Raw genomic sequence first — 24,529 nt, 5'->3', positions numbered from 1 at the left:
ACTGATCCTTCTTCTTTGTTTCTAACTTTCACATTCCAATCACCAGTAATTATCAATGTATCTTGATTACTTAGCTCTTAACACATAGTAAGTACTCAGTAAGTTTCTCCCCCATTCAATAGTTGTGTCTGGCACTGTGGTAGATGATGTAGAGTTTGGAGATGTGTAAGACATGGTCCTCACCATCAGAACTAAAGAAACTACCAGTGGCAGTGCTGTCTAACACAGCTTTTGGAAATGTTCTATATTTGTGCCGTCCAATAGGGTAGGCTCTGGCCATACATGTCTCTTTAGCACTTGAAAGGAGGCTAGTGACACTGAGGATCTGAATTTTTTCATTTTAATTAATTTAAATTTAAATAGCTACATGTAGCCGGTGGCTACTGTATTGGACAGTACAGGTTTAGAGCTTAAGGGGGAGGCAGAGAGGTACTCATCATCCAGTTGTCATTGGGTCGACTCCGACTCATGGCAATCCCATATATGTCAGAGTAGAACTGTGTTGCATAGATTTTCAATGGCTGAGTTTTTTTGAAGTAGATCGCCAGGCCTTTCTTCAGAGGGAGAGGTACCAAAAGGTAGCAAAGGGCACCAAGAACGAATTTATCTACTTCACAATGTTGTTCTGGCTTACCCTGATGATGGAGGCGGTGGCTGCATCAAATGGAAGTGCTGCTTGCTCTAATTGGAGGGGTTGACTATAGCCCGGGTTGAGAGGTGGGGGAAGGGGGGATAAGCTCTGCTCTCTTCAGAACTAATCTGTAGCCCCAAAATAGCTTACCCAGCCTGTATTTATGCAAAGCCTCTGCAGAGACAGGTAAGCTGTATTATTTGCTTGGGTAAAAATTCTTTAGGCACATGAAGGAACTTTTTCCTTTAAATTTACCCTGTTAGCATAAAATTGAAAATAAATGAACTCCTGGATCTAGCTATGTCATAGAAAGAACATTCTTATTACTCCTGTCTGAGAACCATGCTTTCCTTCAAAAGAATAGATCATTATACAAGGAAATATTTGTGGAAAAAAAAATAGAGTACACTCCTTAACTTTTCCGATTTCCCTAACCCAGCCTGATTTTTCTCTGTCAGGTTCTCTGAGTTGCAGGCGGTGACAGCATTCATAATTTACCTGAGTTTTTAAAAATAAGTTCTTCCCTGTAACAGCTCTGATAGATGGGATGAAGAATTGATTATAATAAAAATTGAAAGTGTCAGAATCTCCAGAGATGCTTTCCTCCAAAAATCCCAAACAACTTTGTCAAGCACTCATTCCAAATGTCTTTGCCTAACATTTTCAAACTGTGTTACAGTTATATTAAGGTCATGAATATAAAACTGACTTATCTGAATCAACAAAAGAGGGGCAGGATGGACCAGAATTTTCTGTGGAGGTAAGACCTGGGCAATTCTGCAGGTTGAATGTTGCTGTCATACAGTAACCAGGGACCTGAACCAGCTATGCCAAAAGCCCCAAACTGAAATAAATGCTACCAAATTGCAGATTTACAAGTCGAACTCCATTAGAAAACAAAAACAGGAAACAGAAGCATGAGGTGAAGCAATTTTTTTTAAAGAATCAGCTAGAAAACTAGTTTATTTCATATTCAGCCTGCATATTTTCTGCCACCATTGAACAGAAACAAAACTGAAGTATGAAAATTCTCCAAACTAAATGTAATCAAATCAATATTTCACTTGATGTTACCTTCTGATTGATATAGCTCTTATCTCTGTTCAAGTAAAGATCAATAGTTAGCCTGCATTAGGAAGCCATACTGGATCCTACAGGACTTAGAAGAAAAGGGAAACTGAAAGTCCAGATTGCATTTCCAATTTTCATGTATTTGCTAGTTCCTGTGAAACCTGTGGCCTGCAGGATAATTTTTTAGTAGTCGTTGGTTGGAAATGTGTTTCCTGTAAGTCCCTATTTCTGTGCCAGCACCTTATTACCAAAGAAATACAGTAACTTAAAAACAGACCTTCCAGCAGGGGTGGGGGTTCGGGGACCATGGTTTCAGGGGACATCTAAGTCAACTGATGTAATAAAATCTATTAAGAAAACATTCTGCCTCCCACTTTGGAGAGTGGATTCTGGGGTCTTAAATGTTAGCAAGCGGTCATCTAAGATGCATCAATGGGTTTCAACCCACTTGGAGCAAAGGAAAATGAAGCACACCAAAGACACAAGGTAATTATGAGCCCAAGAGACAGAAAGGACCACATAAACCAGAGACTACATCAGGCTGAGACCAGAACAACTAGATGGTGCCCGGCTAGAACCGATGACTGCCCTGAGAGGGAACACAACAGAGAACCCCTGAAGGAGCGGGAGAGCAGTGGGATGCAGACCCCAAATTCTAGTAAAAAGACCAGACTTAATGGTCTGACTGAGACCAGAAGGACCCGGAGGTCGTGGTCCCCAGACCTTCTGTTAGCCCGAGACAGGAACCGTTCCCAAAGCCAACTCTTCAGACAGGGATTGGACTGGACTATGGGATAGAAAATGATACTGGTGAAGAGTGAACTTCTTGGATCAAGTAGACACATGAGCCTATGTTGGCATCTCCTGTCTGGAGGGGAGATGAGAAGGCAGAGGGGGCCAGAAGCTGCCTGAATGGACACAAAAATAGAGAGTGGAGGGAAAGAGTGTACTGTCTCATTAGGGAGAGAGCAATTAGGAGTATATAGCAAGGTGTGTATAAATTTTGGTATGAGAGACTGATTTGATCTGTAAACTTTCACTTAAAGCACAACAAAAATTAAAACAAAACAAAAAACAGGCCTTCTATATCTGGAGTGAGTCTGTTATTACCTGTTGCTAATCCAGAAAAGTGAAGTAGGCAATAATAATTAGAAAAAAAAGTTCTCCATTTTTTCCCTTGAGACTCTCCTGCTTGCCTTCTTTTCCAATTCTGATTAGCCAGTGGCAGACCTTTGGCAGCTGGAATGCTCCCTGCCCCCTGCCTTCTACCCTCTATCCACACCAGTGTGCCACTAACAGTGGTTGCCAATGGGTAAAGTCAAGAAAAAAGCTTGTGCATAGGTTCATAGATCTGAGATCTGAAAGACAATGTATATATTGAAAAGCCAATTATAAACTCAAAAAAGAATTAAACCTGTTAACTCAAAAAAAAAAAAAAGAATGCTTATGTGAACTTGTATGTTTTCCAGAGCCCATCAGGATAACCTGGAGTCATGAGCTACCTTGTTTTTTTCTCCATAACTAAATGGTTGGTTTCTATTAAGCCAAGATGTTTAAAGTCACTTGTAAATCTTAATTTCTATTAGGATGACTCTTCCTTTCCAGGCTAACATGTAAAGACAACAGAATATTTAATTAAGAAGCTTGCTTGACTGTCATCCCTCTTCGAGGCATGCCTTCTCTCCTTGCTGTCTTGAAATTGCTTGTCAGCGTTGTAGAGAAAGTAGATATTCTCCCCCCTCCTCCACCTAATACAGTCTGCGTTTCTATGGATTTCTATCCAGGTTATTCATTATCCACTCACCACAACGTCTGTTATTAATGAGGAGCAGGTAGGAGTCATGCTGTCCTCCCCAGGGTTAAATGAATCTTTAAGATTGTACAATCAAATGGATATGCAAAATAGGCCATTAATGCAACATTAAGGTTACAAATTTAAACACAAAATCAAGGAATGCAGAACTTTTAAGTTTCTCATTGTTTCAGTCTTAGCAACATGGCACATGCTGAATATATAGTAGAGTATTAGGAAGACTTGGATCGAAAGGTATTGAAAAATTGACTGGTGTGGAAAGGAGACTCCAAGATGAGCTACCAGGCTTCTGGAATGATGCAATCATACCTATGTAGATTGGCTCAAACTTGGCAGGTAAGTCTTCCAAGCCCCTTTGAACTTTGCTTTCCCTGGTTTGTGCTGCTTCGCGTAGGCAAGAACACACCTTCCATTATGTAACAGGAGTTCCTAGAAAAAGCTGTGCTGTAAATTAGATTCATTTTTGAAAATCAAATTTTATTTCTCTGTTGATGCATAGAGAGCCCTGGAGGCACAGTGGTTAAGTGCTTGGCCACTAACCGAAACGTCGGCGGTTCAAACCCACTAGCCACTCCTTGGGAGAAAGATATGGCAGTCTGATTTCATAAAGATTACAGCCTTGAAAACCCTCTGAGGCAGTTCTACTCTGTAGTTATGAGTTGGAATCGGCTCGATGGCAATGAGTTTGGTTTTTTGGTATAGATGCATGAGCTGTTTTATGTTTATTTCTGAAAGCCCTCCTCCTAGATTTCTCTGACAAGTAATTAATGATCGGTAAACACAAAAATTCACTAAGAGAGCTTGAAAGGAAGAATATGTTTCTAATGTGAGTAATTGGTATTTATTGCTTTTATCGGTTGTGAATTTTCTGATACACGGATTACTTAAGGTAGGGCCTAGCTCTGTTGTGTCGCCAAAGATTTTGGAAGGAAAGGGAAGCCTTAAAGACAACAAAAGATTTTAATTAATCTTTCTACTTGCAGAAGGGCAAGCCCAGTAATTGCCTGGGAAGACCAAAAAGCCAGTACAAAGTGATTCCAGGTGGGAGGTCCTGATACAATGACAACTGTGATGCATCCCCTAAGTGCCAAGGGCAGAAAGAGGTATCCATGGTAACGGCAAGGGTTGGGGGGGGGATAACATGGAAAGATTAGACCCCAGTCTTACAAAAACATATCTTGTCTCCATAAAAGAGAGAGAAATTTTTTTCCAGCAAGAGGGAGGGGAGCGGTAGCTTTTCTTCAGTAGTAAGGATATACATTTTTGATTGGGAGATGTTGACGCCCTGAAGGAGGTTAGGAAGAAGCAATGTTTCCTCTTAAGTATCCTACAGAGTGGCAAGTCATTTGTAATGGGAATACTCTACTTATCTTGTTAACAGCTCCCCACAGCAGCTTAACCCTGTATGAAACTTTGCGATGTCCAAGCTTAGTCTTAACCAGCAAAGGCTGCATCGATTAGAAAATTGACCACCTGCTCCCCTGACCACTGGGATGGATGAAGGCTGGGCAGTCTATCCTCCGGGCTGGAAAGCATTTCTCTCTTGTTTGGGAACGGGAATGCTCCTACTGCCACTCTGGTCCCCACAGTCAGTAGATACCTGCTGCACACTCCGTGGATAACCATCACACTGTTGCTTTCCTAATACCCACAGCAGCTTAGGCGGAAGTGATGGCTCAGCGGTAGACTTCTTGCCTTCCATGCAGGAAGCCTGGGTTTGATTCCCAGCCAGTGCACCTCATGTGCAGCCACCACCTGTCTGTCTGTGCAGGCTTGTGTGTTGCTCTGACGCTGAACAGGTTTTGGCAGAGCTCCCAGACTAAGGCTAGGAAGAAATGCCTGGCTATTCTGAAAATCAGCCAGTGAAAACCCTATGGATCACAAAGGTCCAATCTGCAACTAACTAATCATGGGGATGGCGTGGGACCAAGCAGCATCTCCTTTCGTTGTGCAAGGGGTCTCCATGAGTCAGGGGCCGACTTGATGGCAGCTAACAACAACAGCTAACGCCAATATCGTGTTAAAACAGCAACGTAGAATTAACAAAAGGGAAGGGGAGGAAAAAGGACCACAGAATTCTCACTTCTTCCTTTAAGGTTCGAGATTCACCACTTCAGTCCGGTTATTGTCCACTCAGCTGCTCTTTCCCTTCACTATCCTACCTTGGCAGAGATACTAAAGGGAAGGGGTCCAGCTCAAATTTCCCTTGATGATTAATTCCGCTTACTCCCAGGAGGCTTCACCCTGCCACTAGACACATGGCACTGTCCACCAACGGTATTCCAAGTGTGGAAGTCCCTAATGCTTCTGTAAGAAACGAATGCGACTGCACTGGTCGCCCAGTGCCCAGACCCAGCAGGTAAAATAGGCAAAGAGAAACGGGGTAAGGAATAAAAAAAATAGGGAGTGATATATTAGGGGAGTGCTTATGGCTAAAGGGCAGGAGTTTCCAGGCTCCTGGGCCATCTTTTCCTTCTGTACCATTTTAAAATACATCCTACTTCCTGATGTAATTTACTTCTTCCTAATTTTGAGCTTTTCCTGGTGACCAGGTTCATGTCTGCCCAGCTATAGTCCTCTAGGTTGGTAACTTTGAGGCATGAGGCTCCCTGAGGCCTCTGAAAAGCAGAAACACAGTAGAGTTGCCTCATCATGGAAGGTATGTAAAGTGGTGAAAGAGAGGGAGGTGAGGGGTAACATGATAGTAGAAGAGAGCTTTGGCAAATGGCCAAGAGTTCAAAGCTCTTGTTGCAATTTCTCATTTTGTTCCCTTTTCATTTTTAAGGAAGTTTCTCTTGCACTTAGCTTCCAACCATATGTTAATATTTGAACTTCCCCGTGTGAAGACCAGCTCTTTTGTTTGTCCACCTCCTGTCCTTTAGGCTGGAGAATTTTGAAGCTTTGGAAGCTTCAGAAGGCTCTGTGAAAACACCCACAGCAGCCCTGGCCACCTGAGACCCCACAGGGTAAAAGGGGAAAGAGAAAAAGAAGCACTGGCAGCAGAGCTCCTACTACGCTGGCAGGCATTTCCAAGCTCCTGGTCAACCTCCTCCTTCTGTCCACTTTTTGCTTCTGTCTCTCTTATGCAATTTCTTGTGTCCGTACTCTCTTTCAACGTTTTACTGCCTTTGTTTTCCCATGCTGCCTAGCACCTACGGGCAACCGCTTGAATTTTTCCAGGTGGGGATATTTGAGGTAAGAGACTCCCTGAAGCCTCTGTAAAAGCACTAACATAGCAGCCCTCACCACCCAAGATCCAGCAGGTGAAAGAAAGAGAAAGGGAGGTGAGGGAGAATTAGGGGAAAGTGGGAGAAAGCTTCTCTCTAAAGGGTAGGAGTTAACACCTTCCTGGCCCATCTTCTACTTCTGTCCCATTTTTTCCCCTAAGAAATACCTCTTACCCATGGCCTTATCTAGGTCATGCTGATTGAAATCCTCACTGATTTCCAGCCTTGGATCTGGCCACCTGCAGTCCCTCTAGGATAGGAAGTGTGAGTCATGGGACTCCCTGAAGGGTCCATAAAGACATGAACACAATAGTCCTGGTTGCCCAAGACCCACTCAACAAAGCGCCAAAGGAAAGGAAGGGTGTCATATGGCTCATAGGAGAAAAACTTAGGCCAAATGATAAACGTTTCAAGGTTCCTGCGCATTATACCCCTGCAGTTGTATTTTTTCCCCTCTTTTGGTTTTCAGGAACTTTTATTGCCCATTGTCTCCAGCCAGACACTGTTTCTGGAGCTGCCCTATGAGACTGCACTTGGGGCTCCCTGAAGCCTTTGTAAAGTGATAGGTAACACAACAGTGCCAATTCAGCTTCAGGCTCTGGCCCCTGAAACATTTATCTCCCATTGGTGCCTGTTGATAAGAGGACAGTTTTTCCTTTCTCTCTCTCCCTGACAGGAACACCAGAGGATGAAGCGCCAACTCAGCCAGTCAGCTGTGATCAATCTCATGACACCTCCTGCTGCCAGACAGGCCCCAGCTACTCTTACACAAGCTTCTCTCTGCCCTATACGCCCAGCCTCCATCCTCCTTCCATCACCCCTTACATACGAGTAACAGAAAAAATGCAGCCCCACATCATCAAAGCAGAAATCCCCTTATATGTCATCTAGTCAAATGCTCCTCAAAATGTGGCTCATGGTCACCCGGGTTGGAATCACGTGGGGTGCTGGCTGAAAAACACAGGTTATTGGAGCAACATCTTGGGGGTCATGAGACACAATAATCTGTTTTTTAAAATAGCTCCTTGAGTGATTTTATATGCAGTTAAAAAAAATTGGAAAACACTGGTTTAGTGCAGTCATTCATCAGATTCTTGAATCCACTATTCAACATCCTTGACAAGGGGCCATTAGCCTATTCTCGAATCCCTTCACCACCTGTAGAGACAGACCATTCTATTTTTGGATTGCTCTATTAGAATGTTCTTTTAATATTGAGCTAAAATCTCTATCCCTGTAATATCTACTCTGGTTTTTGTTCTGTCCCTCAGGGCCACACAGAACAAGTCCAATCCGTCTTTAAAATGACTACCCTTCAAATATTTGAAGACAGTTCTAATATATTCTGCTGCTGCATATTTTCTTCAGGCTAAATAGTCTCAATTCTTGTCATGTGGGAAACGATCTCATAAAATATTGTACACCAAACCCTGTGGGTCAGTTCTTTGGGTAATTCCATACAGAAATGTCTTAAGACAAGGACAACATTAAACTATGAGAAGTTATAGTTGTCCTATTGATATCAACTTTCAAGAGGAGGTGTCTTTCAAGCACCTGTCCCTTACCTTTAACAATTTTTTTTGAAGTGCTATATTTTTATTGTTATAATTGAGGGCAACATTATATTTACTCACCAGAAATAAAAAACGTCCAGAAAATAGCATGCAATGTATAAATCAAAGACGTGAAGATTTCACAAGAATTTTCTAAATATAAGACAGACTGTTTGTACTCTCAGTCTTTTCTCAGGAATTATAAACTTTGTTCTGCTCTTCATGGTATATGGTCTATTTGTCATTTGATGAATGTTAATATACCTTCCTTGGCTTTGTTCATTTACTAGTTTGCCATCAGCAACTAGAATAGGTTTTCTTTTTTTATTTGCATAGAAAATGCAATATTCTTCTCTTGTGTGAAGCTTTATATGAATGAGAAAAGGAAAAAATATTTTCCGCAGCTTTTTCCCAAATAAAAGGTTTTTCAGTTGGTAGACTTCAAAATCAGAATTTTTAATTTGTTTTACAAAGTTAAGTGTCTACGTCTAGTATATGTTTTTTTATTTAACATGCTTTCTCAATGTCTTGGGAAAGCAAAGTGCTATTTGGTTTTCTTTTTTTAATTTTGTTGTTGAGAATATATACAGCAAAACACAGATCAATTTAACCATTTCTACGTGTACAGTTCAGTGACATTAATCACATTCTTTGAGTTGTGTGACCGTTCTCACCCTCCTTTCGGAATTATTCTTCCTCCCTTAACATAAACTCGCTGCCCTCTAAGGTTCCTATCTAATCTTTCAAGTTGCTGTTGTCACTTTGATCCTGTACAGACAGTTCTTAAAAGAGCATAATGCTCAAGGCAGACATGTTTTTACCAGTTTGGCTAAACTGTTGTTTGGTTTTTACGAAGACTTCAGGGGATCTTTAACAACTTTTTTATGGATCTGTGTTGCATGAATTTATCCAAGCCTCCTTGAATTTATTTATATTTCTCCTCCACCATTGACCATGCTATTCCCAACCTTCCTCCTGCTTGTACAACTGGCTGAAACCCCAAGCCAAGAAAATGGAGCAAAAGTTCTTCAGGATCTAGCTGGTGGGGCAGTTTATCCTCTGCTACCTTCCTATTAATAAACTTCAATAATATCCTAATCAGAATTACCTAAATTGTGTGTGTGTGTAGGTGCATTCACACGCATGTCTGTTTATCCATTTGGAGGAAAGGGACAGCATACAAACATTGGGAAATCAAACTTCAAATTTCTGTGCAAAGGGGCTTTAATCTGATTCCCATTCATACTATTATATTCAAGAAAGAGACTGTTTATCTTGTCTGAAACAATGTCTAATATAAACCAAAACCAAACTCACTGCCGTAGAGTCAATTCTGACTCGTAGAGACCTTACAGGATGGAGTAGAACTACCCCATAGGATTTCCAACGCTGTGATCTTTTCAGAAGCAGACTGCCATGTCTTTCTCCCATGTCTAATATAGTGGGGTTGTTTTTAAATACGAAAAGTTGGTTATTAAACCTTCTTTTGTTTGGTATTATTTGACAAAGAACATAGATGGATTTTGCTTTTCAACATTGGTTTCTCAAATTCATTTAAAAAAAAAAACTCGTTGCCATCAAGTCGTTTCTGACTGATAGTGACCCTATAGGACAGAGTAGAAGTCATTTACAAGAAAGCAAAATATTCTTTGGAGAGCCTCCTTTTAAGGAGTCTCATCTTCACATGTGAATTTTGAAATTAGAAGTAATAAAGTATTCAGAGCACCTTCGCCTCAGACAATGATTTCCAATTTGCCCTTGGCACTCTACATATAGTGATTTCTACTATGATGCTTTTGTTTCAGAGCAATAATTTTTTCTTGGAAACTAATTGTTTTTATCTCTCCTAAACTCTTCCCCCCGCAACACGCACACAGATACTATTTCAGACAAACAAATATTAGTGTGAACCTTGGAGAAAGCTAATAATACCTCAGTCAATAGTGGCCACAGCCTAACACAATATAAAGCCAGGTGGTTTTATTGTTGTTTTTTTTTCTTTTGTCAGAAATATATTACCACACATCCTTTGAACTATTTCTGAATTCGCTTTTACCCCCCAAAATTTTCCAAATGTCTCTTTCCCTAGAAACCTTTCCTGGTTAACTCATTTGATTCCTTTATTATTTGCGTCCTGGACTCAGGGTTAAGGATGCTACCCTCCTATTTCTTCCCCAGAATGCCCAGGTCAGAGTTCTTCACCCAGTGGGTTGGAGAATCAATTTTACTGCCTGATATAAGAAACAGTCTATAACCCAGACCAAAGACTTAACAGAAATGAAATTGAGAGTCAAATAAATCAGGCTGTAAACACATAGGAATTTTGACAAAACTAGGAAGTATTACTCAGCCCTGAAGCTCAGATTCCCCTAGCCATAGAAGCTAACCACTTTCAGGAATGCCTTCATTAGGGCACCAGGGAGTGTGCAGATAGGTGATCAATTCTGGGGATAAAAAAAAAAAAAATGAAGAAAACTAAAGACACAAGGGAAAGATTAGTCCAAAGGACTAATGGACCACAAGTACTACAGCCTCCACCAGACTGAGCCCAGCACAACCAGATGGTACCCAGCTACCACCACTGACTGCTCTGACAGGGATTACACTAGAGGGTCTCAGATAGAGCTGGAGATAAATGTAGACCAAAATTCTAACTCACAAAAAAAGACCAGACTTACTGGTCTGACAGAGACTGGAGAAACCCCAAGTTTATGGCCCCCAGACACCCTCATAGCTCAGTAATGAAGTCACTTCTGAAGTTCACCCTTCAGCCAAAGATTAGACAGGCCCATAAAACAAACAATAATACATGTAGCTCAACCCTGTATATGAGACTAAATGGGCACACCAGCTCAGGGCAAGGACGAGAAGGCAGGAGGGGACAGGAAAGCTGGACGAGTGGAAATAGGGAACCCAAGGTCGAGAAGGGGACAGTGTTGACATATCATGGGGTTGGCAACCAATGTCACAAAACAATATGTGTATTAACTGCTTACTGAGATACTACTTTGCTCTGTAAACCTTCATCTAAAGCACAATAAAAAACAAAGAAAAAAAAAACAAACCCATTGCCATCAAGTCGATTCCAACTTATAGCGATCCCTATAGGAAAGAATAGAACTGCCCCATAGGGTTCCCAAGACTGTAATCTTTATGGGAGTGGACTTCCACTTCTTTCTCCCTTGGACTGGTTGGTGGGTTCTGAACCACCAGCCTCAGCAGCCGGGTGCTTATCCACAGTGCCACCAGGGCTCCTTCTCGTTTTGGGGGTAGCTGATAGAGAGACACATTTAGAATCAGAACTGGAAAGAAATACAACAAATCATCTCTGTTCAGCCCCTCCCTTCAGACAGGTAACATTTAGAACAGGACAGGGACAATGGGTTCCAGTCTATCATCTATTCCCTGCATCTAATGACTTGATGGCACTGGGTGGCTGGGTAGTGCAATCTTGATGGGGCATCAGAGTTGCCCCCAAAACAGGGAAAGAGGAAGTGTGCTCCCCTAAGTTATTGTTATAAGCTGGAATCACTAGCTAAAATATCCTCGACCCTTTGTACAAATGTGTGGTGTAGGCAGGACTTTAGGTGTTTTCGCCACACCCACACATACACGTACCCCCTCCTCAACTACAGTTATTTATTAGGTTAAACTTTGAGATATTACCTCAAGTTCTGCGCTCCATACCAGTTATTCAGTGACCCTCTTCCTTTTGAGGCAGAGACATTTATTGCTTCAGAGAGGATTAGGATTGTTTGAGTGTCAATTGGAAGCATCAATTTGTTTGTTTCAAAATAGGCTTTTTAAAAATTATAGCAGAGACAAACAGGATTTTGAGAGCCAAGTTTTAAATCGGTAAGATCCAGGCTTTTGAGGAAAAAAAAAATGTTTTTTTTTTTTTGAGTTTCAAAATTCTAAGGAGAAGATAAGAAAGTATGACGTTTATGCCATAATCAATAGATTAGAAAGCAGATGGATAAAAAGCCAGACTAGAGGCTAGATCAGAGCTGATGCAGAGCTGAGTGTAAGAGAAGTCAGACTTCGATATAGGTCTCTAAGAAAGGGCTCTATACCCTGCCGCTCCCTACCCCTGGATCTTCCCAGGGAGAATGAGGAAATGAAAAATCATGAAACGTCTGGGAAATTCCTAAATTTTCCTGAATTTACTTGGATGTGTCTTTTCTGCCGTGTGGCAAAAAGGGAGTGCCAGTCACAGCAACATAAAGAAAGTTATGTATCTGCAAAGTGGGGTTAGCCACCTGTGAAAATATTCTTCTACCATAAAAGTATCTTCTAACAAGATAGCAGCAAGACATAGTAGAGGGATGAATCATTAGGGGCTTCTGGATTTTTAAAAGGGTTTTGAAGAATAACCTATTTTCTGACTTGTTGGAAAAGTTTCCTAACCAGTCCTAGTGTAGTATGTCATATTCGTGGATCATGCAAAGAACTGAGGATGCATAGATTTCATTAATGATCACTGCAGGTGGATGTAGGCCCAAAATCTGAGAGTCATCCTTGGCTCTTGTTTTTGCTCACATGTGTTATCCAATTCATCAGCAAATCCCGTGACTCTTCCTCCAAAATGTTTCCTAAATCTGACCACTTAAAAAAAAAAAAATCACCATTGCTTTAACTCTAATGTGGGCTTCCCTTCTTCTGTTTTCCTCACATTACAGTCCATTCTCCACTCAGAAGCAGAGGGATCTTTCTAAAATAGAAATGAGATCACATCAGTTCCCTGATTGAAACCCTTCAATAGCTTCCTATTACAACCAGAATATGATCCAAATTTCCTTTTTAGATAACCCTCAAGGCCCTAAATAATCAGGCCTGCGTCTACCTCTCTGAGATCATCTCCTTCCAGCCTCTCACTTTGCAATTCTCCAAGCTTTAGCTGTACTGGTCTTCTTCCTGTCTCTTAAATATGCCAGGATTGTTCCTACCCCAGGACCTTTGCACTTGTCATACCTTCTATTTGCAATACTCTTTCATAGCATCTTCACATAGCTGCCTCTTATCATTCAGGCATCTAATCAAACATCACCTCCCCAAAGAGGCTTTCTCTGAAAAACCACCCCCAGCAGCTCCCAGTTATAACAGCCTTCTCTAACTCAAAGTCATTCTTTATCATAATACTCTACCCGCACTTATTGGTACCTGAAATTATTTCATGTATCTATTTGTTTATATGTTGTTTGTCTCCTTCCAACAGAACACAAGCTCCTTGAAGTTAGAGATTCTGTGTTGTTTCCCTTGGTGCCTAAATTGGTATGGTAAACACTCAATATTTATTTACTTGTTGACTGAAAATGCAGAAGATGTTGAACACTAGAATGAATCAGACCACAAGATATCACCTTGTAGCTTTTTCAAAAAAAAAAATTGTATCAAGGCTTTGTTTGTGTGAGTTGCCTTTTCCTTTCAAAAGCGGAGTGCAATCAAACGTTCCAGTTAGTTGAGTGTCCTTGTTAGTTGAGTTTCAGTAAATTGAAATTTTACTTAATAAACCCTTATGGTCAAATTTTTAGACCATGGCATGGTGATGAAGAGGAATTGTAAATATTAACCTGAGTAGACCTGCCAGGTGAACTCAAGGAAATTCTAATTGAACAGATGGGCCCCCTCCTCTAGCTGGAAGGCTATTAGATTATGACTTTTTCAAATAAGAAAAGAAAGTGAGATCCTGAAGTGAGTTCCCCCAGGAAAGAGAGTTTTCACAATGGTCTGGGAGTCTTGCGTGATGTAATGCTAATTACCCCTGGTGTTGTCTGAGAACTTTGGCAGCCTCAAAGAGAATGAAGACTTAACCCCCTTAGGCTTTCCAGACTGTGAAATGCTCTCATAAGCAAGTAGGTTACCTGGGAGAACTAATGGAGATAGAATAATAAAATCCATATGGTTGATAAATTCGGGCAGATGGCCCACATGCCACCTTGGAAGCACTTGAAGCTTTAAGGTGGTCTTCAAGGGCAGTTCTAAATTGTGCATGTGGATGTTGTCCAGTCCGTAGCTCACAAAGGAATGACTAAAAGATGGACTGACTAGGAGATGAGGTCTATAGTAGTTGTTGTTGTTAGTTGTGATCGAGTTGATTCTGACTCATGGTGACCCCATGTGTGCAGAGTAGAACTGCTCTATAGGGATTTCAAGGTTGCGACCTTTCAGAAGCAGATTGCCAGGCCTGTCTTCTGAGGTGCCTCCGGGTGGGTTTGAACCATTTGCACCATCTAGGAACTTAGTATGTCATAATTGGGGGTAGGATGGGGGAAAATATAAATGAGCTTTCTCTCACCTCTCAAGCCAGAAAAATCCCCACCTGTCTTCTACTGAGAAAGCAGAGACTATTTTATTTTTGAGAAGCACCCTTCACATCTCTACAGAGCCTTGTCTAAACAGAGTCTGCATTTTAATTGCACTATTTCTGGATCCTTTTCTGAAAGTCTCTTGGGATTTGTTGAACCCTTTATACTTTCAAAGAGCTTTCCATGAAATTATTCTCTCACCAACCTCGTAAGGAAGGTAGAGCGGGAATATTCTCATTCAGTAGATGAGGAAACTAAGATCAAATACCCCTTACTCAAAGGAAAACAAGAAAGTCATCGGTGGATGTGGAACTAGAAATTGTTTTCATCTTTAATCTTGTTCTTTACAGCTAGATTGATACCATGACATAGCCCTTAGCACATCAGAAACTACAGTGAACCATGTAACAATAGAGGTTTGCTGTGGTTATAGAATTCGCTCTAGTTTTTTGGATGGCTTCCTTTTTTTTTTGCCTTCTTATCTTGGATCCCTTTGAAGTTGCCAGAGCATGGAAAATGTCGTTTAAAAGTGTGTATAGGTTTCCTTGAGCCTTGGTGGCACAGTGGTTAAGCGCTCAGCTGTGAACTAAAAAGGCTGGCAGTTCAAACCCACCAGCCACTCCACGGGAAGATGATGTGGCAGTCTGCTTCCATAAAGATTACAGCCTTGGAAACCCTATGGGGCAGTTCTACTCTGTCCTAAAGGCCACAAGGAGTCGCAGTGGACTCCATGGCAGGGGGTAGAGGTTTCCTTTTCTAATTGATCCATTAAGGGGAATAAAAACAAAGACCAACCAGGAGACGAGACACAAGCCTTACACATGTGCTTCACTGGAGGCTTGATTCATGCATAACACCACATGGTTCTGTGAATACTCATACCAAAAAGGTACTGGAAAGTGAACCCAACCTGGGCTCCGAGCACTAGGGTCCTAGTTGTAGCTCCTCTCCAATGAGCTGAGCGATGTTCAGCAAGTCACAATCTCATTCTGCCTCGTTTCGCCATGTGAAATAGGAGTACTAATAACACCTGTTCTGACTGCCTGGCAGTGTTGTTGTGTGGATTGAATATCTTAAGTATGTGAACGTGTATTGAAAATTGAAAGTCCACTAGATTGTAAGCTACCAGAGGATAGAAGCCATTTGTCTATTATTCATCAACTACCTGACCTTCCTGCCATGGCTTGGGAGAGTCCTTAACCATGCTGCTATTCACTGTGGAGATTTCTCATAGAATGGTCTGTGCTGGGAAGTAGCTCCATAGGAATACCTTCAGCTGCTCTGGAGGGATGACCACCTAGTTCTCTGAGATGGCTATATTTTAAGCCAATCCATCCCAAACATAACCTCCAAATATGGTGAAAAAAATTTGCCTAGGCATTTTCATGTGGCTTGGTAAAAAGCAGATAGAAATTTAATTTTGTTAAAAAAGATGTGTGGATCCCCAGTGCCTTGCATGGAGCTTAGCACATGGAACATACTAGAAAAAAAAAGGGGGGGGGGACTGAAAGAGTGATAAATAATGGAATATAAGAAATTATTATTAGCCTGTCTTCATTGTCACACTTTATTTCTCCTGGAGACAGTTGTTAGCTATGTTTTCAATTGTGTGCAGAGCTGTCAGGTCAACCTCTACTCCCTTGGAGATTGTCCTCTCCACCCAACCTGAGACCTGCCTGCAAGGAAGACTATGGAATCACAGATCCCTGGCTGCTGAGGGACAGGAAAGGCCAACAGCTGTCTGTCTTTCCTGCTTCTAGAGGTCTCTTTGGCCAGGCCTCAGCATCCTCGCCTTGTGGCTGCCACTCCACCTCCAGTCTTGTCCTCTAGGGCACTATGGGTTTTTTCTGTGTAATGTGTTACACGACATAGGAAAGTAAGGCTTTTTTTTTTTTACGATGGCATTAAAACCAAATCCAGAACCAAACCCACTGCCAGTAAGTCAATTCTGACTCATATCAACCCTATAAGACAGCGTAGAGCTGCCCTATAGGGTTTCCAAGGAGCGCCCGGTGGATTCAAACTGCCGACCTTTTGGTTAGCAGCTGATCTCTTAACCACTGCATCACCAGGGCTCTGGCATCAAAACAGACATGTCAAGATTGAAAGACAGTTTTTCTTTTTTTAAACTGCCAAGTAGTACATACAACAGAGAAGGAGCCCTGCTGGCACAATGGTTAAGTTCTCGGCTGCTAACTGAAAGGTTGGGGGTTCGACCCTACCCAGTGGCTCTACAAAGAAAAAGACCAGGAGATCTGCTCCCATAAAGATTACAGTCTACAAAACCCTAAGGGGCAGTTCTACTCTGTCACATGGGGTTACTACGAGTTGGAATTGACTTGACAGCACCCAACAACAACAACAACAATGAGCAACAGACGTCTCTGACCCACCATCCCTCTTGCTATTGCTGTTACGTGTTCTCTAGTGTGTGGTTTGGCTGTATCCTCAAACATTTGGGCACATCATATGTGTCTCTACACTAATTAAAATTGGCTGCAGTTGTCCAGGTATATTGTCTGCCAAGACCTCAAATTCATCATAGTATTTGGTGAGAAAATTAAAAAAAAAAAAAAAAGAATTTTTACATTTTCATGTGTTTCCTAAGGTGAGGGTAGGAGACAGTTTAAGGGATCAGGGAGATATGTTGTGTATATAAATCAGTTGTAGTAAAGCTTAAAGATTAATGGTTAGTTTTCTTGATCATGCCAAAATGTCAACATACTCAGCATAGATGTATTTGTAGAGAGATTTTTCTCCTTTCTCCATAGACTTCAAAAGCCCTATTATAGCAGTTCCTGTTTAAAAGCAGGACGAGAAGGCAGGAAGGGACAGGAACTGGACAAATGGACACAGGGAACCCAGAGCGGAAAGGGGGAGTGTGCTGTTACATTGCGGGGATTGTAACCAATGTCAGAAAAAAAAAGTGTATAAATTTTTGAATGAGAAATTAACTTGAGCCGTAAACTTTCACCTAAAGCACAATAAAAAAATAAATGTTTTATATTTAAGATTTTTAAAAAGCTCTATTATAAATACCCAATAAATGTTGAAGAAATGCAGACTCCAAATGGAAATGCTTTTGTGTCTGTGTGATTCTGAATATGTAAGCAGAATCTAAATACCGTAAGCAGAGACTACTTCCCAAATCAGCCTGGGAAGGGCCCTTCCTTTTGCTGCTTGCATTTTCTTAAAAAAAATTAGAAATGCCCAGTGACATTAGTCAAAAAGTCTCGTGCTGAAACAAAGCATTACGAGCAATCCAATTGTCCTTCATGGGGTTTACAATGTCTGTACCCAGAAGACAGGACAGTCTCTTCAGTGGCCTCCTGCCCTGCCCAGGGCACTAGAAGCAATTCAGCACTCTACCCACCCCTCTCCTTTAATATTTACTTTTTTAGCAAACCCGACCCATTGCCGTGGGGTTGATTTTGACTCATGGCGACCCTATGTGTTTTCTTTACTGTGATCTTTATGGAAGCAGATTGCCAGGCCTTTCTGCTGCTGGGTGGGTTTGAACTGCCGACTTTTAGGTTAGTAGTCACGAGCAAGCTGTCTGCATCACCCAGGGACCTTTTCCTTTCTTAAGGGGGTTAAAATTAGTATTAAACATTTCATTAAAAAAAAAAAAAAAAACCTCCTTTTACCCCAGAAGCTATCTTCAATGGGGCTATGGCCACGTTATCTGGGAAAGAAATCAAGCGTCCTAGTTATCTTTTAATATTTCTAGGGGTCTGAAGGCAGAGAGAATTTTAGAATTGCTTTTTCTCCCAGTGCTACTTTTTAACATGAATCTATATCAGGTTAAATTTCCAAAACCTAGTGGAGAATGATCATTTCAGTGCAGCTTTCCAAATCATAATGGCATTTCTCTGGGCAATGACAATAAAGCTGTCGGCTTGGGTTTTAGCCTGGGTGCCTCCGCCTCTGGTTGGGACACTTAATTTTGGAGCTACTGTCTAAGGAAATCAGTTTTCGAGTCAAGAGGGTTGACGGTAATATTCCAGATGTCTCTTCCAGCTGCGTGCATTTTGTTAGTCCCTCCCTGCCTTTCCCGATGGAACAGGTCCCTCTGCCAGTGACTTTCTGTGATTCTAAGGTGACAGCTAAGGAGAGCTCAGCAAACAAGAGAAACAAAACAATCATTTTCAAGTACCATCATTTTAACGGCAGCCTTACCCAGGACAAGTAAATATGTCTGCAGGGCAATTAGATAAGAATTTTGATTTTATTTCTCTTTCTTAATGGGAGAACTTGGGGGTGGGCCCCAGGCTGTTTGATGGTGTTAGTATTTGGTCCCTGTGGTTTTAGCATGAAGTGAGAATGGGAAGAAATGAGCTAATATTGTTTGTAAATGTTGCATGTCATTTTGTTTCATCTTCTAATGTTTAGAAGGCGTACCATTAGAGGTCTCCAATTATTTTGTGTACGGAGGAATTACTGTTCTTAAAATTGCCTGATGCCTTAGAATCTCTGAGGGTTGAAGGGGTGTGAGAGATGTGCCCCTGCTGGCTGCCTTTCCTTCCCCATGTGGCTCCAAGAGGACACAGTAAGGGCAAATAGCTTGAAGACCAAGTGTTTGGGCCCCTCCTGTGTTATATGAATACCAATGCTACCCTTTGTTAGGTTTACAGCACATTTCCAGCACAAGTGGGCTAAAAGAGTTAATTTTTCTATACTGCTCAATTCCACTCTTAGATCATCAATCTTTGTGTGCTGCCCTGAAGAACTACCCCACAGAGACCTTAATGCCGTCATCGGTCACCAATTGGGGAAAAAGTGGTACTTGGGAATTAGAAAATTATTTGCACTTCCTTATACCTGGAAATATTCAGCTTCTTCGAAACAACCCCATTTCCATACAAATTACTCACTGGCTGTAGAGGTCACTAGGAATCGGTGAGCATTAGACACCACAAACCAATTGGAATGTGTGGCAATAGCTTTGCTCAGAAATGAAATGTGGATTCAAATCTGCTTCGGTAATATGATACTCTGATGAAACTGCCATTGAACAGATGCTTTCCTGGTTTTTGAGAAAGACACAAAATAAGTGGGGGATGGGGCACGGGTGTGAGGACAATGACTATTTGATCACACTTTCAGCTTCTGTGCTAATAAGTCTTTCCAGAAAGCCTCCTTTTGCCTGCAGTATGGATGAATGGCCTTTTGAAAGCCTAATGGGAATTGATGCCATACTGATTACCACTTAAAGCGCACCTTCCTAATCTCTAATCGTTGTTGAAGGAAAAAACATTTTCCAGTGGAACAACCATCTCTTACCAGAGAATCCAGTTGTGAGGTCTTGCTATCCTAAGGTGGTCCATTACTTCATACAGCAACCTTGATGCCTGCCTGTTGGGATCATAAGCCCTGCTGAAGCTTGATGCCAAACCAGATTTCCATGGAGCTGCCTATGTGTTGACTACTCAGCAGATGGAAATCCTTGGCTGCCAGCCCTGAAACCTGGGAGTTACTTCATGGAGGCAGGGAATGGTCCCAGATTAGCTTCTTAGACTGCCATAGGAGTGAAGGTCAAAGCCAGATTAGTCTCACGGGGTCCTTATATCATTTTGATTCTTCCAATATTGGGCCCCCTCACTAGTTGGAGACTTTGATCTGCTAAGTAAATAGGTAGAGCCAATGAAAATGATTGAAAGGGTCCCAAGTCTAACCCTCTCTCCTTCAGGGAGTGAAAACAGTTTTTAGTTAATTGCTATAATTTTAAGAAACATACTCTTCCTGGTTTCCCATGAAGTAATTAGATAAACCTCATGATAATACACGTAGAAACATATTTTTTACTGCTTTATTAAAATACACTGGCTTAGTACCAACATGTTTACTCTGGACTTTCGAAGTTAGTAATTATTTGTTGGAGAGAATGACTAAACTTTTCCTCTCTTCCTACTGCCCAAGTGGCTTCTGGGTCATTGCTCCAACTGGTCACAGTGGTTACAGTAGCAAGCACTGGTAATGTATAGAATCAGTCTACTTTTCTCACATAAAATGACACATTTTCCTTGTTGGGGCAACTGAAAAACATTTGTGTTCTTAACAACTCCATTGATATCCTTGCTTATAGTTCAGTTGCCACAGAACAAAGATCTTGATAGTTTACGTAAAAACGGTTTGTCCATCATATCATCCTTCTATCATTTCCTACCGCAATCCCCTTTCACCTTTGCTCTTGACAGAGTTTACATAGCTTTACTACCTTTTGCCAGTGAATGATTTGCTGTTTCCCCACTAAGGCTTGGCCTATGAGGGAAAAATAAGTCTACTCAAGGAATTAAAACAGTAATCAGCTGCTCTGAAAATTTAATTATCAGCATATACATGAATGCTTGAAACAATTATGATACATTTTAATAGGAAACCAGATACCTACTATAGAATATGTAATTTCAATAGGAAACCAATGTCCCCAATAGAATAATTTCTTCTAAGTCCATTACTCATCAGAGTCCTAGTCAGTTCTGTGAACGGCTGAGACATAAAATCACAGCTTTTGTAAAAGCTAGGAGGGAGAATAGGTACTAGTTAGTTCACTCTCCTCATTATTCAAGTAAGGGGACTGAAGCTGACAGAAGTTAATGACTCGCCCAAGGACAAACAATCACTTTGTGGCAGAGTTGGGATTCCAACCTGGGAGTTCAAATCAGTGCTCTCAACATACCACTTCTTATGCCCCACATAAGTTGTCATAGTCCTCAAGGACAATGAGTGAGGTCACCAACCAAGCAATGCCATATCTGAGATTGCTCTCCTTTGATAATATTCCCACCCCATTCCAAGAGCCCCTTAAAGGCACTGTGAATTTACCTTTATGAGAAGATGATAAAACAAAGACCAGCAGGCCCAATTAACTGCAAAGCACTTACTCTGAAAAATTCTTTTGTTGACCCGGAGTCCAGGGTCCCATATGCAATTTCAGTCTGCTTGGCTAAGTCTTCAGCGCTCTCTATGGGAGAAACCATCCTCTCCACGGTCAGAAAAGCAGCGAGATTGGCAGTATAGGAAGAAATTATGATCAGGGTGAAGAACCACCAAACCCCTCCAACAATGCGCCCGGAGAGTGATCTACAAAACAAAACAAAGACAAATCCAGACCCAGAGGGGCCCGATTTCAGGTGAAGAAATCCTTGTCTTTATTTCTGGAAGAGGAGTGGTTTCAGTCTAGCAGATGAAGGAGGGAAGCAGATGATGTGAGGAAAATTGAAGCAGCCAACGAAAGTCACATGTTCACAACGACACCCCATGTCATGGTGGCAGATGATGATGGTGCATGTGTAATGCTCTTCAGGCCTGGGTGGGTTTCAAAGCAGGATTTTATTTTTTAATTGCAGACAAAAACATTTTCTTTTCACTAGCTCCTGCCTATACATTGTTATGGCACTGACTGCAAGTGGTGTTTTGAAAGTATTTACCACACCTGTGGAAGACTGCTTTTTTTTTCTTTGAGGCAATAGTTCTCAAGCTTGGGTGCCCAACAGAATTACTTGGGTTCTTAAAAAAAAAAAAAACCCCAGTGCCCAGGCCCATCTAAGACCAACTGAATAGCACCTAGGAGGTAGGACCCAGACATCTGTATTTTTTAATCATAATCTGTCACCAAAATTGAGACCACTGATGTAAGGTGGTGGTGTAAGGGAGAAACAGATTCCAAAATCTTTCCGCATTTGAAGAGAAACATGTAGGTGCTTGTAAAGAACTCTATTCACTATGAGGTTAATATATTTAATAAAGACATTGCCATTTTGTGGAGTTGGTCACCCATGAGGCAAGGATGGAGAAGATAATATTTATTATCCTCTTCCTATAAATGGCTAGTGGGGCCCAGGAGCCTAGCTCCATGGATGGAAACTCTCCCTTTTACAAACTAAGTCTTAGTTAGCCTGGGTATGTGGGGCTGGCCCCAAGTGAAGTAGGAAACTACTTATATGATAGGATTTGAGATGTACCAAATGGGTTGTTTCCTCCACCCTCATTTAAACCACCCCCCCCCAAAAAAAAACCCACCAAAACAAACAAAACCATCCTTGCTGCCCTGCCATGGAAATTCTTACCCTTGGAATCACCCTCTGGGTTGTCTTCAGGAAGTTTGGTGGAAATGTAACACACATTACTTCAACAGCACCTATTACCATGTTATTTTGGATTAGTTTATTCAATCAGCAGAGAATGGGACAGAGGATGGTTAAGTTTTAACCATTTTGTCCTTAAATCGTTACTGTGCATTGACAGTAACCACAATGTTTCTTAAAATGCAGATTCAGCATGTCTGAGTGCCCAAGAATCTGCACTTTTTAAGCATCACAGGCGATTCAGTTGCAAGTGGTCTGTAGCTCAGACTTTGAGGAATGTTCTTCAGCATCGGTGATTTAAAACCCTGCCTGCACGTCGGTATCGTCTGGGGAGCTTGAAAGCAAAGAAAGGACAGGACTCTGGACTGCTTAAGGGATCTATCAAAGTTTTACAAGGGAAACAAAATAAAACAGAAAAAACGGTGCCTAGGTCCCACCCCAGACCAGATAAATTAGAATCTCTGGGGGTTGGGCCTAAGCATTAGCATTTTTATAAAACTCATCACGTACAGCAAGGGCTGCAAGTCATGGGCCTTCATCATGAGTGCTACTTAGAGAAAAGGACCACGGGAAGTGTGAGGGTGTTCAATGCTTGACGATGGCTAATGGCTTGTACTGCGGAAACTCCTTCACGATTTTGCTAAAGTCTGGCTCTGTCTGCAGAAGTAGAAATCTGGTCCCTGGGTCTTAAAACATTGATTGCCGTGTCATTGCTAGGATAGTTCTGCTTTGTGGAAGAGCTTCATCCTGGCTTGGCTATGTTCTCACGCACCCAGAAAAGCTCACAGGAAGACAACCGAAACTGTCATAAAATCAAGAATAGGCGTAGGAGCCTGGCTCGTCTCCAGGCTCTGTAGGAAGAGGGCAGTTCTGGGCTGAAAGCTGGCAAATCAAGCTCTTCTCTGCCTGTACTTGCACTTTACCACTTTTAAGGCAATCTAAATTCCTGTGTCCCAAGATAACCCTCTTTGCAGCTAGAAAATTTGGTTGTTTTACATTCTACTTTCTGATCAAATGATTTGGGCAGGTGTTTTGATAGATAGCATTTTTTTCATTGGCTAACTGTAACAAACCTTGATTTTTTAAAGTCTTCAATTCCTTTTGGTCCCTGGATGCCTCAAACGACCCCTATTTATTTATTTCCTGAACACAATCACTTTTAGCTTCTCGGATGTAAAAATTTGGTTTGCAACAGATTTTTCTAAGTAATAGTTAGACTCGCTCAGGATTTCATCCGGGAACATTTTCCCTTTAATCAGAAGAGGTAAAAACCTCTGGATGAGTCAGAAAAGACTGTGCCACACTTCCAAATGCTGAAAGTATACAGCGTTTTCATTATGAATTTGGACCTTTCATAGTTTTTCTTCATTGTTGCCAAACAAGTTTCATTTATTCTGGCCTGATCTGATTCTGGAAATAATTTTCGATGTATAAAGGATGAATGTCCAGGAGTAACATTTCTAGTAACAGGATACTACTAATAGCTAACACGGGCACTTTCTATGTGCCAGACTCTGTTCTAATTGTTGTACATGTATCAACTATTTTAACCCTCCTTAGTGGGTCTTCACCACTCTCCCTATGGGTTAGCTGCCGTTTTACAGATGAAGAAACTGAGGCACAGAGAGGAGAAATAGGAAATAAAACATCCATACTTCCGCAATAGGAAAGAAATACCCATATGTTTGTGGTCCAAAACACCCATATTCTGTATAAGGAACTCCAGAATGGTGTACAGCTTATAGAAGGTACAATTCTCCTACAAGTACTGAGAAATATAGTTGCAAGAAAATCAAATGTGTTTGGATAATTATTGTTTATTGTCTATTGTTCACTTCGAAT

The 24,529-nt window shown here is 41.4% G+C and overlaps 1 protein-coding gene across 2 annotated transcripts in view; it reads right to left on the bottom strand.

The window, feature by feature from the left end:
- Window positions 1-24,529, bottom strand: part of GRIA3 (glutamate ionotropic receptor AMPA type subunit 3) — a 321,376-nt gene that overhangs the window by 41,054 nt on the left and 255,793 nt on the right. For both annotated transcript variants that reach the window (XM_003414763.4, XM_003414762.4), the window contains exon 12: window positions 21,485-21,683. In XM_003414763.4, the coding sequence (XP_003414811.1) occupies window positions 21,485-21,683 (199 nt within the window). The remainder of the gene's footprint in view (window positions 1-21,484; window positions 21,684-24,529) is intronic.

Source organism: Loxodonta africana, chromosome X (assembly GCF_030014295.1).
Source record: "Loxodonta africana isolate mLoxAfr1 chromosome X, mLoxAfr1.hap2, whole genome shotgun sequence".
In the NCBI taxonomy this organism is placed as follows: domain Eukaryota; kingdom Metazoa; phylum Chordata; class Mammalia; order Proboscidea; family Elephantidae; genus Loxodonta; species Loxodonta africana.
Note: the sequence above shows the minus strand (reverse complement) of the source record. Positions and strands in the feature narration are given on the sequence as shown.